The 18679-nt window shown below is 48.6% G+C and overlaps 6 protein-coding genes and 4 non-coding genes across 10 annotated transcripts; 5 read left to right on the top strand and 5 right to left on the bottom strand.

Annotated features, from left to right (window-relative positions):
* Nucleotides 1-1750: 1750 nt before the first annotated feature.
* Nucleotides 1751-1835, top strand: ACHE_t10020A. Its single transcript has one exon. It is a non-coding gene; the product is annotated as a tRNA-Tyr (tRNA).
* A 526-nt stretch (nucleotides 1836-2361) lies between these two features.
* ACHE_t10019A lies at nucleotides 2362-2446 on the top strand. Its single transcript has one exon. It is a non-coding gene; the product is annotated as a tRNA-Tyr (tRNA).
* A 763-nt stretch (nucleotides 2447-3209) lies between these two features.
* Nucleotides 3210-3294, bottom strand: ACHE_t10018S. The gene has a single exon. It is a non-coding gene; the product is annotated as a tRNA-Tyr (tRNA).
* Nucleotides 3295-4769: 1475 nt separating this feature from the next.
* Nucleotides 4770-4854, top strand: ACHE_t10017A. Its single transcript has one exon. It is a non-coding gene; the product is annotated as a tRNA-Tyr (tRNA).
* A 2539-nt stretch (nucleotides 4855-7393) lies between these two features.
* Nucleotides 7394-8683, top strand: ACHE_11064A (uncharacterized protein; the record flags this gene model as incomplete). The annotated part of the gene is made up of 1 exon (XM_043275592.1): nucleotides 7394-8683. The coding sequence occupies one exon, from the start codon at nucleotides 7394-7396 to the stop codon at nucleotides 8681-8683; it is 1290 nt and encodes a 429-aa protein (XP_043132184.1).
* Nucleotides 8684-8916: 233 nt separating this feature from the next.
* AIM18 (chalcone isomerase domain-containing protein) lies at nucleotides 8917-10185 on the top strand (the record flags this gene model as incomplete). Its single annotated transcript, XM_043275591.1, has 1 exon — nucleotides 8917-10185. One exon carries the CDS (start codon nucleotides 8917-8919, stop codon nucleotides 10183-10185), a length of 1269 nt encoding a protein of 422 aa, XP_043132183.1.
* Nucleotides 10186-10297: 112 nt separating this feature from the next.
* Nucleotides 10298-10766, bottom strand: ACHE_11063S (glutaredoxin; the record flags this gene model as incomplete). The annotated part of the gene is made up of 3 exons (XM_043275590.1): nucleotides 10298-10455; nucleotides 10551-10649; nucleotides 10715-10766. The coding sequence occupies 3 exons, from the start codon at nucleotides 10764-10766 to the stop codon at nucleotides 10298-10300; spliced, it is 309 nt and encodes a 102-aa protein (XP_043132182.1).
* A 670-nt stretch (nucleotides 10767-11436) lies between these two features.
* ACHE_11061S (uncharacterized protein) lies at nucleotides 11437-13122 on the bottom strand (the record flags this gene model as incomplete). The annotated part of the gene is made up of 2 exons (XM_043275589.1): nucleotides 11437-12963; nucleotides 13021-13122. The coding sequence occupies 2 exons, from the start codon at nucleotides 13120-13122 to the stop codon at nucleotides 11437-11439; spliced, it is 1629 nt and encodes a 542-aa protein (XP_043132181.1).
* Nucleotides 13123-14475: 1353 nt separating this feature from the next.
* ACHE_11060S (BAG family molecular chaperone regulator) lies at nucleotides 14476-15717 on the bottom strand (the record flags this gene model as incomplete). Its single annotated transcript, XM_043275588.1, has 1 exon — nucleotides 14476-15717. One exon carries the CDS (start codon nucleotides 15715-15717, stop codon nucleotides 14476-14478), a length of 1242 nt encoding a protein of 413 aa, XP_043132180.1.
* A 413-nt stretch (nucleotides 15718-16130) lies between these two features.
* On the bottom strand, nucleotides 16131-18299 carry ACHE_11059S (LMBR1 domain-containing protein; the record flags this gene model as incomplete). The annotated part of the gene is made up of 2 exons (XM_043275586.1): nucleotides 16131-17886; nucleotides 17962-18299. The coding sequence occupies 2 exons, from the start codon at nucleotides 18297-18299 to the stop codon at nucleotides 16131-16133; spliced, it is 2094 nt and encodes a 697-aa protein (XP_043132179.1).
* Between the last annotated feature and the right edge of the window lie 380 nt (nucleotides 18300-18679).

Raw genomic sequence — 18679 nt, 5'->3', positions numbered from 1 at the left:
TAGACACCGTGATAGCAGAATGGATGCTTGGCCATCAAAGTGTATGGCTACGGTGTTTTCTATAAGGAGCCGATCGGCTTCGCCAATCAGTCCGACTATAAATCCGCCTAGACTCTCACCTAGGCTCTCATCAATTCAGCAGGTACATCACGTGATCCTCTACCGACGAGTCTACCGCGAAGATGGTATGATGAACGTTATACAGGTGAAGGATATATGAGGACACTCATTCATGTAATTGATTTAGTTCTTCGCGATCAATTGAGTCATTCAGCATTGGTTACCTTTCTAGTTTTGACTCGTCCGCACTTAACCAACAACTGAGTATATATACTCGTTTGGCCTTGTTTTTCTATTCGCTACCTTATTGATTCTACTTACGGAGCCTGGCGGGGGAAATATACCCAGCAACGCAATATTGACTATTGACGACCTGACCGGTCATTGACGCCATAACGAGCATTGGAGAACACATAGGTAAGTGTATCCATTCCGAGACTTGGTTAACTAGAGTCCTAGGTGCAATACTAGAGAAGCTAGGTTGTGACACCATGATGCGCTGTGTACTTCCAAACAAAACCCAGTGCTCCCTGAGGTCAGCCAGGATCAGCCTAGGAATATGTCAGCAGCCAAGTTCCATACCAACATATCTTGAAATGTGATAGTGATAAAATAAATGGGAGACTAACAAGAGCCGTTTGTAAATGACAAAGGAGACTAGAAGGATAAGTCTGAGTAAAGGCCAAGTCACATGTCACTGCCGCAACCTGGCTTCTCTCGTATTGTATCTAGGGTTCTAGGTGTATCTCGAGACAGGAAAACTACCCTAAGTGTCTTCCACTGCGCACGTATGTCTCGATGACCATTCAGGTCCAATGTAAGTCGATAATGCGTCGATGGGTATATCGCCCCTCCAGGTTCCGTAAGACAAGTAGAATCAGTAAGGTAGCGAATAGAGGAACAAGGCCAATTGAGTACATATACTCAGTTGTTGGTTAAGTGCGGACGAGTCAGGACTCAGAACTAGAAAGATAACCGATGCTGAATGACTTGTATTGATCGCGAAGAACTAAATCAAGTACATGAATGAGTGTCCTCATATATTCTCATCTGTATACCATTCATCATACCATCTAGTGGTAGACCCTTTGGTCACTCACCATACCGTTCATCATACCGCAGAATGGTATACTTGACTGTGATGAGAATTGGTCGGATAATTATTCGGTCTGATTACCGAGATACTCTATATAGACTAGCGTGTACTCACACGTTTAGATAGACAAGCACTCATTCTGTAGTTACCAATGCTACCCTTCGTGTAATTCAAATTCCCTCCTCGCCTATAGCCTCGTGCAGTCCGGATGATCGACTCCCCGACTTCCCCGACTCGGAATCTATCCATTTTATGAATATCAACTTGATCCCTGTTCTGAGTAACATCGCTATTCCTTCCTGCATTACTTCATAGCCTATTATCCAATAATTCTGCCTTGACTCCCCGCATCGTCATGTGAGTCTGATACGTTGAGATCTAACAGTCACATGCTAAAGATAGGCGTAGACATTGCACTTTTCTGTCCTTCTTTTTTATTTTCCTGGTAAGCCATTACAAGCTTACCGTACTGTTTCGCCGAACAGAGAATACACTAATGTTCTGCGAGGGATATTTTGAAATTTTTCAAAGAGAGTAAGATGACGATTGATATTTTCGAAAGAAGACATTCAGTAAATTAAATTATCCACATAACCCCTGATGGTCTAGTTGGATATGACGTTCGGCTGTAATGGAAATTGTAACCGAAAGGTCGCTGGCTCGATTCCGGCTCGGGGGAGGGTTTTTTTTTTTCTTTTCCCACAGTCCTTGTTAGGGCTGTACCTGTAATCATTCAGGATTCCTTAAATCCTTTGATGTATCATGATTCATGCTACGCCGAGAATTTGTGCGATCGCTTGTCCTCTATTATGAAAACCAATTTATAGTTAAGAAATTGCGACCCGCGTCTTATCCGTAATTGACCAAAACAACACGTCTCCCATCTTTTTTCAGTACCATGTCTACAACCACCACTATAGCTGATAACTGATAATATTGAGACTTGAATGCTAAGTACTGTTGTCACGTATAAATGATTTTGGAAAAATGAAGAACCAGGGTGCAGGGGGGAGTTTTATGTTGCGGTGATATTTGCATTTTTCCGGTGTAGCTCGCCAACGACTTGTACGGATAAGTCGTTGGCTGGCGAAGTCGCGAGTACTGAATTGCTTATATGAGAAGACCTTGCACTGTGTACTGTTGACACCATATGAAGACTAAAGAGTTGATATAACATTATACCTACAAATAGGTATCCTCCCAAACCCCTGATGGTCTAGTTGGATATGACGTTCGGCTGTAATGGAGATTGTAACCGAAAGGTCGCTGGCTCGATTCCGGCTCGGGGGATTATGAGGTTTCATTTTTTTTTTTGCACCTACTCGTAGTATCTTCATTCTCAAATGTCTAGGAACTTGGACAGTTCATTTTTATCCTTCCACATTTTAACTGAGCAGATATAGTACTTTGCTGCACAGAGTAGCTTTCCAAAATGTTTTTTGGCTTCTTTCGGCTCAGCTTAGCGCCTTTGTCAACAAACACCGTCAATATGGCAAACGATGCCATGCAAGCAACTAAGACAAACGGCTGCTTAGCGACCTGTAAATTTTTCCATGTAAATAGGCTTTCCTTTTCTTCTCCTATCTACTAGCTACCAAGCCCGTGACATTTTCCAAAGAAGAAATGACACAATGAGTTAGCCCTATATCTATTGTCAACGCATGTCACGGGTTCGGACTAGTAGATATTACGAAATGATATTCCTATCTAAACCAGTGTAGCCATCGACGAGAATATCGAATCTGGGGAAGAAGAAGAAATGGAAATCTATCTAGGCGACGGTTGATCTCTATAGACATCTGTGCGATGAGGCTTAAGCCCTTGTTTGCCCAGATTGCTTGTATGGATGTTGCCGCTGTTTGTCTATATCGCCTGTTTGTATGACGTTGAGCCGTAACAGTATTTAAAACTCAGGTTGACGTCATGCATCACGGCATGTACACCATAATTACCGCATTATGCAGATTTTCCCCAGCAGTTGAAGTTTACGATAATAAGACAGTTGGGGATGGAGAAAAAAAAATTAGAAGACCAAAAAAAGAGTATCTCTGATTCCCCCGAGCCGGAATCGAGCCAGCGACCTTTCGGTTACAATCTCCATTACAGCCGAACGTCATATCCAACTAGACCATCAGGGGTTGAGAGGTGAGGTTTGCGCTGAAATTTAGTCCCTATAAGGAAAACCAACACTGGATAAGGAAAACCCTTATCATACTGAACCATATTGCCCTTCCTTCTCCAGATTTGCCCATGGCGCTGAGCTTTTGTACGGATCTTTGCGTTTTCCGAGGGCCTATTTTAGCTGGCACTACGGCTTCAAACAACATCCATCGTATAGAAGGGGAGAAGGGAATTGATGACAGCAGCGTTGATCCATTTTTGACTCGAGGACAGCTCAAGATCGGCTCGCAGCCAAGTGCTCGAAGACATACTTTGCAGGACCAAGATAGGGATGAAAACTTGCCGGTTTTCATAGCTGGCACAGTGTATCCTGTCTGCATCTGAACAATGTATTGAAAAGACATAGTTCCGTCAACTCGAAAACTATTGTCCCGAACTGGCCTCTGGCTGGTGTGGAGGTCTAGTAATATAGGACGAAGATAAGCATGGCTTCAAGCCCTTCCAAAGGCTAGTACGTTTATGTGAAAGACTATGCTGATAGGCAGAACAGAAAAACGAATGAGAAGTGTCACAGGAGATGAGAATTAAGAGAGGCGGTAGCGCATCGGCTCTGTCTTAATTGAATATTGACCATCCGAAGTCAGAATTTCTCTTTGGTTCAATTGGCTCGGCTCTGAAGATAGCATTTTCGTATGTCAAGTTATGCTAGATCACACATCTCCTCGAGGTGACAGAGGACTCAGGAACCATTGAGACTTCCCAGGCCAAGAGATGAGAGGCGGCATACCTATTCCCCCTACACAGCCTCCGCGATTTAGCCGTCCCATGAACAAGACTGACCTGGTATATGTTCTTCACAGACAATAATTGACAAGTGGTTGGATGAACCGAGTGACAGAGATTCTGAAGCTGTAGGAACAAGTCTGAGCAAAAGCAGGCACCTTTCCAAGGGGAATACTACATCTGGCATACGCGCTCTCATGTAACTGGTCTGAATCAGCGCATCTTCAGTAGCCACCCAAAAAACTTATAGACACTCCCGAAAGAAAACATGCCCGGTGGACGAAGTGTGTAAGGGGCTAGACCCCCAAGGCTATTATCTAGCTATATACAGGAAGGATTCGATAGAGAGAGAAAGAAAGGAAGAAAGAACGCCTGCTAAGGTCGGAAGCTAGCATATAAGGGTCTGCGTAAATTTATGCCTAACGCATCGGGCATCCAACAGAATTGTCACGTGCTTGCGAGGACCTGTTCCGAGTACTACCCTAGGCGTATCACAAAGTACATAATGTCTAGGCTGTGCAAGCCAGTCAATGTCTCCATGACCAACCAGCTACTCCGGAGCGTATTGGACCCTGGAAAACGTTAGCGCTTGGAAATTTCGAACTAATGATTACACTAAATGATTTACCCCGTTCTCAAGAGTTACAATGATGAATGTTCATCTTTGGCTGACTCTAGTATATAATTGCAAAAAAAGTTTTAACGAAAACCCCTGATGGTCTAGTTGGATATGACGTTCGGCTGTAATGGAAATTGTAACCGAAAGGTCGCTGGCTCGATTCCGGCTCGGGGGAAGTTACCTTCTTTTTCTTTTTTCTTTCCTGGTCATAGACCTTCAAGGTCGTACCTCTCCTTTCTTTCTTCCTTTTCTTTTTTTCTTTCTTTTTTTCTTTCTTTTTTTCTTTCTTTTTTTTTTTCATTATTTCTTCTTTTACTGGATTCGAAGTACGAGGGTTCTCAGAGATACGAGGCCCTGAATCCCCCAAATCGCTCGCAACACAGCAGTACAAAGTCGACGAATTGCGGAGACTTTATCTGTACGAACTGCATGCTTATCTTGTTGGAAAATCCTTATTAATTATGTAGTTTGAGAAATACATCCGTCATCCATTGACTAATCTAGTAAATGTTGCAGTAAGTCTTCTGTGAGTAGAGCGAACCGTCCTTTTTCAGTAGAACGACAAAGACACGGACAACCGTCGATGTTGAGAGTATGGAGTCAGTTTGCTCAAGCAACCAGACCATTATTTTGCAATTAGCCGGCTCCAATTCGATCTATGGAAATATACGCCAAACCAGGAATAACCAACACCAACCAAGTAAAGGGAAAAGAATGTCGTGTTTCTAAAAGCAGTTCAATCACGCAGATCAGGTTTTCGACAGAAGCTTGTTATGGTGCTCGCCATTCTTCTAGCATGGTGTTCTCATTATATCACGATTAGCGAGCATAACGAACTGATCTGGACAAGTCCAGCAACAAGGCAAGAGCCTTAAGGCAGGACTCCAAACACCACCCACGAGGCTATTACGGACAAATCAAAATCCCTAAAGGAACTCGCCGGTCTGTCCGGTTTGATGGGTAACTTGGGCCATGGTAGATTGTCTCACTGGTCGACAGCCTTAGGGATGGCTTCTTGGGCCCAATATGCCCGAAGTTCAAACGACAGATAAGCGTTCTGAGCTTGGAAAGTCTTGCTTGATGTGGGCATTGCGGTCTTGCGAGCCCTGATCGATCCTTTTGTTCTTCCCGGTACTTCCTCATATAATCTCTGCTTTTCTCCCGAACAGTCTCGAATTCCTCTATCGGGATTTTCTCCTCTCAAGATCCTACCATTGTTCTCTGCTCGTCATTTCCTGTCTCTTTCGTGGATCATTTGAGACCTATGACGGCTCGTTACTTCAAGCGATATTCATGGTAGTACTTGGTCAATAACCATTTGGCCCCTTTGTATCCATTTCCAACACCAAAAGGTGCTTTACCACTTGCGTCAAGGCATGCTTCTATTGTGTAGCCATTCAGTCATACGTGACGAGCGGCGCTTCGGCCACTAATGGGGTGATCTGACCTTCTCCAGTCAATTATATCACAATAATCACACCTCTGTGCAGCATGGGTCATATTGATTCTCTTCTTAATCAACTTCACAAGGATTCTGGCCGTTCAAAGCTTCTGCATCGAGTTTCATTTCTTTGCTCCACTATTTAACCATTTGATCAGCATAACAGTAGGATAAATCCTGTTTGAATACATTACCGATTTTTGTCTGTCCATAGTCATCTCAGATTCAGTACACCCGGTTTCCACGACAATAATAGGCTGCGTTACAGTTAGTCTAGCATAGTAACTGTCTTTGTTTGACAACTGGCTCTGGAGTTTCGAGAGCAGCCAGATGCGAAGTGATCGAATTCGTATTTGTGGCATCTATGTCCAGGAAATTGTGATGAAGTGTCTAACGAGGGAGTGTCAAGTAAGTTACTGCATTCTGCGTTCCATCATGGAAATTTATCGTCTTGTTACAGGATGTTGACATAGCTGTTCATACAGCTTTCGAACCATATCAATGTTGGCGTGCATATCACATGTAGGATCTTGAGCCATAAATCGTAATTGCAGAGTTCTTTTTTGATGATCAGGCTATCGAGTGAGTAGTAAGCCTTGTAGTCATTGGAAGTGAGTAAAATGTACGATTCTGCCACGAGAAGTCATGTAATGCTATTTATTCCTGGAAGCAAAATGACCCTGATTAAAAGTATTCACGGCCCCGTCTTCATCCGTTTGCGAGTTCACCTTCACAGGACGAAAAGAGTTTTACAAAACACTTTTTTCTTTCTTTTTTTCTATCAAGAATAAAAAGCAGCATCAAATATTCAAAGAGTATGAATGACATACGTTCTAGGTAGGCAGACAATCTCCTGAGATCCAGAACCGAACTCAATTACGCTTCGTTTCTATATCAATTGCGAAAAGCCCTAGCCAACACTCATTGCCGCCTGAACCAATGTTCGCGAACTATATACTAACTTGACATAAATCGGAACCTCTTTTGTTTAGTCCTTTATACAGAAAGTGTATAGGCAGCAAATAGCACAGGCATCCAGCCAAAGAAGTTCATAAATAAAGCCATCTGGATCAATCCGAGTCACCGCTTTCCATCTTCTTTCCATCTACTGATCTACCCATAACAATATACCGACAGCCATTCAAACATCAAACGGCAAGCCAACAACAAAATGGCCGTTAGAATAAACGCTAAAAACCTTCGAGTCAACCAAAAGAAGCCATCATTATGGCAAGTCTTAGTCTGCTTTACCAAGAGACTGTTCAAGCAGACCATGTCAATCGAAAGCTGTGGCTATTGTGATCTCACTTTCCTTGTCCTGGGTGGTCTCTTTTTCTTCGTCTTCGGGTTGTTTGTCGGTACAATCGAGATCCTCGTGGCTGAGTATTATCCTGAATACTTCCCTGACAACGGTAGCTACTGGTCAGACCACGAAACAAAAGTCGATACTGAAGAGGAGGACTTGGAACTGTACTCAAGTGCCGCTGAAGACGATGCTACTTCCGGCACGGACGTCATTGGCACCTGCGTCTACTGCTCACTGTCTATTAGAGGCAAGCCACTGCAGACGTGCATCGAGTGCAACGGCTACAATTGCCACCGCTGCCTCCGTACATTCTTCTTGCTCGCTACTCAGAATGAAGAGTTCATGCCGCCTCGGTGCTGCGGGATGGCCATTCCTCTCGCCATCGGCCGTCAAGTGCTTACAGGCACCGAGGCGGAGACGTTCAAGAAGAAGCACGAGGAATGGAACACGGCGAAGCGGTGCTACTGCCCTATGCCTGCGTGTTCAGCTTTCTTGTCCCCGCGGCTGTTTCCGGAGCTGCGTAGGGAGGGTCCAGTGATCAGTTGCCCCGAGTGTGGTGTTGCTATATGCACTGCCTGTGTTGGGGTAGCTCATGAAGAGTGGGTATGTGCTAGGGACGACGATATTACACCTGAATTAGACTGGGCTTTGAAGGAGGTCGGTGCAAAGCGGTGTCCCAAGTGTCGCACTGCGGTGGAAATGGTCGATGATGTATGCAGCAGCATGCGCTGCCGCTGTGGCGCGAACTGGTGCTGGCACTGCTACCGGGACGCCGAGATGTGTGAAGGATGGCCGTGTGAGACTGTGCAGGGGCAACTTGTCTATTTTGAAGAGGAGGCTTGTTCGTCCTCGGACGAGGACTATAGTGATCTTGAGACTCCGCAAAACACCGACAGCGAAGACGATGCAGTCAACTGCAAGGACTACAGCGATAAAATCAAAGCATGTGTTATCCAAGATAACAGACGCACCGTCCCGTTTAACTGTCTGCACGGATGGCGTTTTGTCGAGCACTGGGAGTTCGACGTCGGGTTGCAGTTCGAGTGTGAGTGCTGCTGGGGTCTAATGCTTCCTTGTTTCAAGCCCCCTGGTCTATCTCTTGCATGTGTGCAGATGGATCGTTTCGCGACAAGACCGGAAGATAAGATGATAGCGGACGGGTTGGGGGATGGCACCATGTTGACTTGTGCTGTTTGTTCTTCGTTTGTGTGTAATAAGTGTCGGAAGAAGATTGATGCGGGGGTGCTTGATTTCTAATTGTCTTCTGTTTTTCTGTCTTGTTGTTTTTTGATACCATGTTCTGTTGTTGTACTGCCATCAAGAATACAACTTGCTTCACCAATCCAAAACCGTATAATAAGTATCCCAAACAGGAAACAGGGTAGGCCCACATCACGTGTCCGTTCATCGCCGATCCTCAGACCATCCGTGCCTATTCCGTAGTCTCAGTCCAGAGCACATACATCCAAAACACAGACCAATTCAACAATATGGCAACGCCCTTACGAACCTGCAGCCTCTGCATCCGCCGTCAATATCTCGCCCACCACACGAATTCCCGATTCTTCTCGACGCGATCTCCCCTCCGCAACGCAAACCCCCTCCGCACCGGCAATGCACGCCCAACAAGCAAAGACCAAGACATCGCCAATACCCGCCGGTCGATGACCCGCTCCGCCGCGGGGATTGCAGCCTGCGCAGTTGCAATGTACGGAATTATCGAGCTGGATGTCTTTGGCCTGAAGCAAGCAGAGCAGAACAAACAGGCTCCGGAAGCCACCAAGACCAACTCCGGAGCCATGAAAATGGACGGACCACCAGGCTTCCCCAGCCAAGATGCGAGCGGACACTCTGTGATCCGGGTTGAAGGACAAGATGGCGCAGACTTCGTGGAGACAGGAACTAGCACAATTCCGTATTTCCCGAGTACCATTCGTCTCCCTAAGACTGTCGATGCGAATTTGAATCCCGGTGATGATGTCCCGCCTTCTGTGGAAGAAGAGGAATACCAGCTGCTGGGTCTGGGAATTCGCACTGTCTCTTTCCTCTCTATCCAGGTCTACGTTGTCGGGATGTACGTTGCGACAGCCGACATCTCGGAACTCCAGCAGCGGCTCGTCCGCACGGCACTTAACCCGCCCGTCGACAACACCAAAAGTGCAGTTACCGAAGGCGCTGGCGCAAACTACGCTACTTCACTTGTTCCCGGAGAACGCCAACAACTTAAGAACCTCCTCCTCGACCCCGAAAAGGGCGATGATGTCTGGGACGCCATCTTAAAGAAGGACGGTCTGCGCACGGCCTTCCGCATCGTACCAACCCGGAACACCGATTTCCTGCATCTCCGCGACGGCTGGGTCCGTGGTATTACCGCGCGCGCTCAAAAGGCTAATGCCCGCGCCAACGCTGACGCGAGTACCTCCGCACAAGGCGAGTACGAAGACGACACCTTCGGCACATCTCTGAACACCTTCAAAGGTCTTTTCGGCGGTGGACAGCGGAAGAGCGTGCCCAAGGGGCAGATACTGGTTCTGGCGAGGAGTCCGCGCGGGGAACTTGATGCGTTGTTCCGGCCTGGGGTGGACAAGCCGGTGGCTTGGTTGGGACGGGTTGGTGATGAGCGGATTAGTCGGTTGGTGTGGTTGAATTATCTCGCGGGGAAGAATGTGTCCAGTGATGCTGCGCGCCGGAGTGTGGTTGATGGTGTTATGGGGATTGTGGAGAGGCCTGTTGGGACGGTCGTTCAGAAGATTGTATAACCACTTTAGTCTCGTTCTACTCCGTCTGTCTGTACTGTACTGTATTTTACTAAGCACTCAATTCTATCTTCAAGTATTGTATTCCATATATCCGATATACTTTAAATCAAGTTTAAAGAGCACCGGCAGCCTTCAACAAACCCGGCAATTCACCCTTGCGACTCTGCAAGTCCGAGTTACCACCAATGTGCTTCTGCTGAATAAACACGTTCGGCACGGTCCTCTGGTTCGAGATCTCCTGCAGAGCGGTCTGGATATCGCTTCCGTCGTCTGCGCCGCCTTTCATTAGGTTCATTCTCTATAATAAAGCGATTCTGGAACTATGCAGAGGGGAACAGATAGGGGAACAAAGGGAGGAAACGCACCGATCAAATCCAACTCAACAGCCTCGTACTTAGCACCGAGCTCGCTGAGGAGGCTTTTGGTGGCGTTGCAGTAGGGGCAGTAGGATTTCGAGAAGACCACTTTTACCCAATCATTAGCATACGCACACGCAATTTTTTTTATGCTGGGGTAACGGCCGACTCACCAACAGCGTTCTCTTTAATCAGGTTCTGAGCCTTGGTCTTAGCGGCGGACATAGCGGCGGGCGAGGGACCGGCAAAGGTGCCGAAGAGTCGGGTGAATAGGGAAGTGATGGTGGGCGAGTGACTGGAGATGGGAATCTCCGGTGTTTATATAGATGGGAAAGAAGAGGGGTTCTTTGTTTGTATGAGGGATGAGGGGGTGGTTGGTGGTTGGTGGGAGATACGGTGATGTCAAGCGTCGGTTACGTGCTGGCTTTGAGCTGCTTATGTCATATGCGGCTCTTGTTTCCGTGTGTACCTTTTTGGAAGGATGGCGATCCATACGAGTACCGAACCATAGTTATAGAACTACATAATTTATTGACTGTGCACTATATAACCTTTCGAACCATAGCCGAAAAACATGCAACAAATATAGTACCGGAATGCAAGAGGACAACAGGATAAGTACGGTGAAAGAATCGATCGAGGAAAAGAGAACCAAGCAAGACAGTGTGAGCGGTACCTCGCCGGTGTAGATTCAGAAAAAGGACGGATTAAATAGATGTCAGGGAAGAGAAGATGTCAAAAGATATAAAGAAAAATGAAGGACGTCAAGCAAAACACCGACCAACCCTACCATAATCGCTGAAGAACAAGTGAAAAAGAAAATGAGGTATCTTCAAAGGAATGAAATCGCAAAACTCGAGGTGCAGAAGATGGAAACAAGAAGGAATGAAAACTTTTACATAACAATACAGCAGCCACAGCCTCCCTTCTTCTCCTTCGGGGGTGGTGGCTCCTGTGCAGTCACGACGGGTGGACTCCATTTGGGCGTCAAGCCCGCTGGAGGCGGCTCTTGCACCCTGGGCATCGGGCTGTATCCTGTATTGGGTTGCGTCGAGTCAGGGCTCTTGGGCGACGAGAGCGGCCAGCTGCTGTTTTCTTCTGTCTCTGGTTTCTCTGATTTCTCCTGCGGTTGTTCTTCCTTTGGTGGCTCCTCGGTTTTCTCATTATTATCATTATTGTTATCATTGTTGTTCGAAGGAGGAGCGTCGGTAGCAATAGCCAATGGAGCGAATTCGCGATCGTATGTAGTGGGCGTTTTACCCTCCTTCTCCCACTGTTGCTGCATCATCTGGCGCGCATGCGTGGGGATAATCTGTTGATCCGGAGGCAAACGCGGATCCGGCTTGTACATGGTGGCCAACCATGGCGGATCGCCTTCGGGACGATTCACTGCCGTCGTGGGCCGGGTGTCGCCTCTAGTGGTTGGTCTCGTGCCGTTGGCTGTCGAACTCGTACGTGACTTGGTGGTCTTTCTCGACGTTGCGGGCGCCGAGGTCTTGCGGTTGGTAGACCCCTGAGCACTCTTGGCTGTCGGTCTCCTGCCTCCAGCGCTCTGCATGGTTGCGTTGGCACCCCGGCTGTTGGGCCTGCTTCCATTCGGCGTGGGTGTAGAATCATCCATGGTCATGGGCTCGCTAGCTCGGCGCGGCTTGGAGGGGGAAGAGGTGTCTTCATCATCATCACCCATGGTCTGGGCCCGGGAGCGTGCTTCGGTGGGTAAGTTAGGCGCAGTAGTGGTCCTGGGAATGGGGATACGGGAGGAGCTCTTGCGAAGATGGGGGTTACGATATACGCTGGATGCACCGTCGTCAATTGCTTCCTCAGAAGCGATCTCTTCAGGCTTGCGAAGGTCCCAGTTCTTGCGCTCATCATGCGGGCCAGTGGCTATGCCATTGCTTTCGAAGGACTCAGGAGATTCGTTATTGTACTCCCGCTGCTCCTCGCTCATATTTGGCCAGGGTTCACTCTGCTCCGTCGGCTCGGTCTCCGACGACTCACTGATACCACGTTGGTGCGTCGCCTGACTCCTCCCACGAGAGGACTTGGTCTCGATGCCCGTACGACGATGGAAGAGAAGAGCTGCCTGGTGCAGTTCTTCGCTTTCGATCTTGGCCAGCTTATCACGATGAATCCACTTGGCCTCCTCATCAAGGGTTTGAGGAGCTCCATTGGTCGACTCTCTCACATTTCCGACACTCCGACTCCCCGACTCATGACCATAGACACCTCGAGAGCTTCCCACTTCACTTCCACGCCCACGGCTGTGATCGCGTCGTCCACGACTGGGATTTCTATTATAGTTCGACTCATGCATATACGGCTGTCTGGACATGGAGGAGCTCCGGGACCCCTTGGAATTGCGGTCGCGGGACTTTCGGTGGGAATCATGGGAGGTACGCGACTTAGAGCGGCGGTTAAAGCTCTGCCAATCGTTAGTTTACTTGGGATTTAGCAATAAAAACAGGGACAGGGGACACACGTCTTGTCGGACAGGAACGGAATACTCCCAATGTGTCTGGCTCCCGTGCACACCGCCAGATGACATTAGAACATCAGCAGAATAAGCAGCGGTGGTTGCCATTCCACTAGTATCTTTTTTTATCCTTTTTTTTTTTGCTTTTTTTAGGGGTCAATTAGGGAAAGAGAGAAATGAGGTCAGACCAGCTGAACCCGTAACACCAATTGTGACCAGGGAAGGTTAATGAGAAGACCACCTGACCAATATAGTTGCTAGCTGGTCAGGGCCATTCCAGGGTGAAAGAAGAAGGGAAAAAAAAAAAAAAAAGGAAAAGGAAAGAAAGAAGGAGAGAAAGAAATGATAAAAAAGAAAAATGAGAAAATGAACGATAGCGGACGGCGGCAGACCAGGCCGGGTCGGACAAGCGCGGGCGGGTTTGTACTCCGACTCGTAAGGAGAGGAGAAACGGTAGATAAAAAAGGTCAAGGAGAATTTAGGACAGACAAGAGAAACCCGAGGGGCAGAGGAGGAGGAAGTCGGCGCAAAAGGGGAACTACTGGCCGGAAGAGTAAATAGTCAATAGCTGAGCTTCTGGATAACTGGTTCAGGGTGCGGAACCGGAGAGAACAGTACCTTGGATCAATGGTTATATTGGTTAGAGGAGAATTGAATAGATGGATTATAATAACGATAGAAGAATATAAGATAAAGAAGAAGATAATAGATGGATTAATAGAGTACTCCGTGGAGTAGGGAAAATGGAAGAAAAATAGAGATGGAGAAGAGATGGGGAGAGGACCAGGGGGAAAAGAGAGGGGAGCGGCGAACTCTACGCCCGCGAATCCAGAACACGCGAAGATCAGTGGCTGGTAGAAACAGAGATCTTCTATGTATTATTATTGCCCTGAGACAGCAAGAAAGGTACAAATGTACAAGTAAACGCGCACGCGAGAAATGGGAAAGAAATTTTTGAAAGAAAAAATGAACCGAGAAGGACGCCAGTGGTAATAAGAGTGAGTCGTGTTAGTTCGAGTTTAGGGGGAATCGATCGTTGAGTCCAGATCCGGAGTACACGAACCGTAGGCGAGAAAAAGCAACCACGCTATAATAGACAATGAACGAAGCAATGAAGAAAGAATGCATTGACACAGACCATCCCATGTGCTGTGATCTCTCACATCTTGCTCTGACAAGCTGAGCTGACACCTGACCTATCATCAATTGACTTTTCTGAACACTGAAGCTTCATAACTGGCCGTTTTCGATAACGTTTGATTTGGACCGTGCAAGCCGTTTCCCCTGAGGTTATCGGCCATATCCAGCAGATATACAGAGTATTCCAATTGATCTAACAAACGCCTCTACATTCCAGCCTTATACTAAAACACACTATCTATGACAATCCCATACGCAAACCCAACAACCATATATACATCCGAAATACAACAAAATGCAGCAAAACCAAAATAAACCCAATCACGACTTAGCAGCCTGATCCAACCGACGCGACGTCTCTTGTGCCTCATTAATCAGCGCCTTACGCGCACTCCGCACGCCCTGGTCTCCCTCATGATCAATCGAATCCGCCTTCAGCAGCACCTGCGCCATGATAGTCTCGGTGAGTTTCTTGTGCTCAAAGTCGCGGTACTTGGGTTCGCTCGGTGGCGATGCGATATACGCCTCGGACGGAGGCAGGAGCTCGGTACGGAAGTAGGTCGCCAGCGCGTTGACCTTGTCGAACGGTGTGTTGAAGCTGTTCAGATTCGGGGCGGGTGCAGGGAGCGACGAGGCGCTGGTGGATATAGCTGGTTTCGATTGCTGAGAATGCGCCTGGGGCTGCGGAGGTGGCGGCTGCGTCGGGGTCGGAGCCTCCTTCTTATTCTTGGCCTTCTTCCCCTTCTTGCCCCGGTTTCTCTTCCTGCCTCCCTGTCCACCCTCCTCGGTCATCGCACTCATCTCAGTCCCAGTCCTCTGGACAGGGACATGAATTTCCCCCTCCGAGCTCTCCCCGGGCTCCACCTCAGACACCACACACAACACCTCCGACTCCTGCTTCATCCCTTCTGCCTTGCACTGCACCCAGTCCTCACCCAACAGTTTTCCCTTGTAAAGCAGCTTGATGCGCTGCGGGTCTGGCGTGCGCGTCACCTCCGCCGCGCGCTGTCGTAGCTGTCCCACACTTAGCGCGCCATCGCTCATCGCATACGCGGGGAATTCCAACGTATATTTGTACTTGTGGTGCTTGAGGAAGATAATATCCGGTCCGTCGTCCGCGGGCGCAGGTCTTGATTGCGGATGTCCATGTATATCACCACCGGTAACGTAACTGTAGTCATTATCACTCACATGCGGTGCTCCTCCACCACCAGGGCCGTAGGAGGGAGTCCGACTCCAGAAACTCCTATTGAACGGATTGCGCCAGTTCCCGCCACTCATTGCGGCTATTGTTATCGCAATAACGACAGCAAGAAGTATCGTCGCCGTGACACAAAGAACAACGCCAACTGTAGCGCTGTCGTAATCCCGGTATTTGCTAAGGTCAAAACCCAACCAATCCAAGCGCTTTTTAACGGACGAATCGAGCTCTAGAATCGCCGATGCGAGTCGGTGACGGAACGAGACAGGAATGTGCGCGTTGATGTTTCCGGCGATTGTTTCCAGATAGTGGTAGCCCCAGGACCCAGTCTGTGCCTGTGCCTGTGCTGACAGCAGGGTCATGTGGTTCTTTTATATGGGGATTGAATAGGCAGAAGACCTGGGATAATTGGTGAGATTGGAAAGGATAGTTGGTTGCTTTTTCGCCTGCAAGGCAGACTTAAGGGCGGAAAGGCGTTTTTTGGGAATTTTCTGCCGCTGCCAGTGCCGATGATGCCTGGGGTATCGATATTTATTGGCATTGGTAATGGGAATGGATTGGGGATTTGTCAGATTGTGATATGAGTGTAAATCACGAATTGAAGGGTTGTCATGAGGTGGTTGTGTTCACTCAGTGTCCTGTGTTCTACGTGGCAGGTAACCATACTTGGACAATAACCAGACACAGGGCCATTTATATATACTAGTAACCCTATCTAAACATGAACGCCTTCGCCATGCAAAAAGAAGCAGAGAAGCAAAGAAGAAAAGCAAGATCAAAGCCTGACATTACCGTTATTACGCCGTCCACCAAACAATCCAGTGACCCCATTTCCGTTATTGCCACCATTTTCGTTACCGGTCAACCATCGCGGCAGTCGAAATGGTTCTCCTTGAAACCATTGCGGCGTACTAGTAGTTTCCCACGTGTTCTTCACCCGATGTGCGAACGCCTGGAAAAGGTTCTCCTCGTCCTCGTCCTCCTCGTTAATCGCAGCAGAGAGCGGGCCCCGGGCGGCTCGGGACGATCGTGATCCGTCCGCTGGCGCAGCTCGCGAGGAGGCGGAAGACGACGAAAAGGCGCGTGAGAGGCCTTCGCCTCGGGTTGGTTGCCAGTTTGACCGACCGCCTCGTGTGCTGAGGGCCAGTGATCCGATACCGCTCAATTCGCGGTCGATCAACTCGCGACCCTCTCTCCAGCCACCGACGCCATAGCCACTGGGATTGTTCTCTAGATCTTCCGTCTCTTCTTCGGCAAGTCCCAGTCCGCAGATATTTTTGACTCGACCGTAAAAGTTGAACAAAGTGGCGCAAACTGGGAGCAGAATGAAAACAGGGAAGAAATAATCAAATCCCTTTCCGAGCGGGGTCAGATCGATGAGCCGACCGAGGAACAGATAGAATGTGGTATGTTGCCGCGTGTTCTCAGGTAACAGCGTCAGAAAGTTATAAGCAATGGGCACCGTAAGCCGCGCGACCAATCCGGCGTACCAGCATGCACTCTCCCCGTATGTGTTGCGACGGACCAAGGCACGGTTGCCCCATACCTTTGCATCGCTCACTCCGACCAGAGCAGCTGAGCACATGTACAGCAGCCAAGCAGATGCGGTGACCTGTCCCCAGAAGCCGACCGGTTTCGGGTCCTGTCGGTTGTGCGTCACCATCAGACTGACCACGGACAACCGCGGGAGCAACGACTTGAACAATTCCGACCAGATGATGCAGACCGAGGCAGCAGAGCAGAGCGCCCCCAGAAGGAGCCGGAAGTTCGGGATGACATGCACATAGAGATGGTAACGCAGGTAGGGAGTCAGGATTGTCACGCCGGACAGGATTGAGGTGCGACGCGGGAAGTCAGCGAACTCCAGCTTCGTTGATGCAGAAGAGTTAATAATTGCCTGGACATCGGCCGCTGACACCACCAAGCGATCCCATTCGTCCATAAACCGAGCCTTCTGGTGTCGAGCACGCTGGAGACGTCGGGTCAAATCCGCCAGATACCGCTCCGTGATGACTGCGGGGACGGTGGCAGAACGGTCTGCGGCCTCATGGAATGCCGCCCGCGGCTCCGAGGGACTGGACCCCTCTGCCAACTCTTCTATCCATTCCTGAAAGTCTCGTGCGGTGCCCGTCTTACGACTTTGCAACTGTGCGACCTGAGATTCCAACACCTCCAAGTCATTGACAGCATCCATCAGACGGTCATGGACCCGCGGGGCATGGGCTTGGATCCTCCGCAAGCGGCCGCTGACATTGGCATTCCGGAACAGAGTGCGTGGAATCGACACCAAGCCGTGTCCCATCAAGTAAATGGCCAGGACGAGACCCCACACGTATGCAAGAGCCATGACAAGGCCTTTGATCGAGGTAAAATCGAAGCCATTTTGGATAGACACGTAGATTAACCCCACGGTCGCACAGCATAAGACTATCAGCTGATAGCGGGCATTAGAGCGTATGGAGTACAAAAGACGGCCTTTAGGTTCACGATATCCAGAATCGATATATTCGCCAAGCAATGGTAGAATAGCCCTGTGGAAATTCACACATGATTAGCTCCTGCGACTTGGTACTAATGCGAAGTCACTTGCATAAGGTGGTACAAACCAGGTCAGAACAAAGATCAGCCAGTAGGCTATCCTCCAGGATACCAGAACCACCCGATCAGGAAGCCATATGGCTTTAGGGCCGGTATCATCATCGCGGGAGCTGGAGGCGAGATCAATCGGCACTAGCAGTACAACACTGGCGGGCAGTGCGAGCGCCAGAAATACGGGGACGGAGAGATAACCCGGAGTGGCGCGGAGAGTAAGAAAGCGCCGCAAGAGCAACAAAACGAGAATACAAATAGCAAATAAAGCCAAAGAGAAAAAAACGCTGGAGCCCACAGGAATGGACGATGTGACAGACACCATGATGGAAGAAGAGCGAGGTTGAAACGACATTATTGCGATTAAGCCGAATAGTAGTCGTAATAGTAATCGCAATTGATCATGACGAGCGAGAGATGGGCGACAAACTATACTATGAACGAAAGACTGATGAGGATACAACAGAAATGCAGAGGATCCTCATACACCGTTAGAGAGAAAAGCGATGTTCAGGAGGTCGCGTGCCGTGGTATAGAATGAGGCTCTCTCAGCCTTTCTCCGGAAAAGGTGACGCCAGCACATCACGTGCCGTCAGGTGATGCAACCAAAAATGGAAGCCGGGAAATTGGGCCTCGACGATTGAAACAGTCAGTCCCATGTAACTAATGTACGGTAAGTTGTACCTGGCAGTCGATCGTTTGTATATACAAAGTACTCTGTAGGAAACACTAGAG

The sequence above is a fragment of the Aspergillus chevalieri genome, chromosome 1 (assembly GCF_016861735.1).
Source record: "Aspergillus chevalieri M1 DNA, chromosome 1, nearly complete sequence".
NCBI classification, from domain to species: domain Eukaryota; kingdom Fungi; phylum Ascomycota; class Eurotiomycetes; order Eurotiales; family Aspergillaceae; genus Aspergillus; species Aspergillus chevalieri.
Note: the sequence above shows the minus strand (reverse complement) of the source record. Positions and strands in the feature narration are given on the sequence as shown.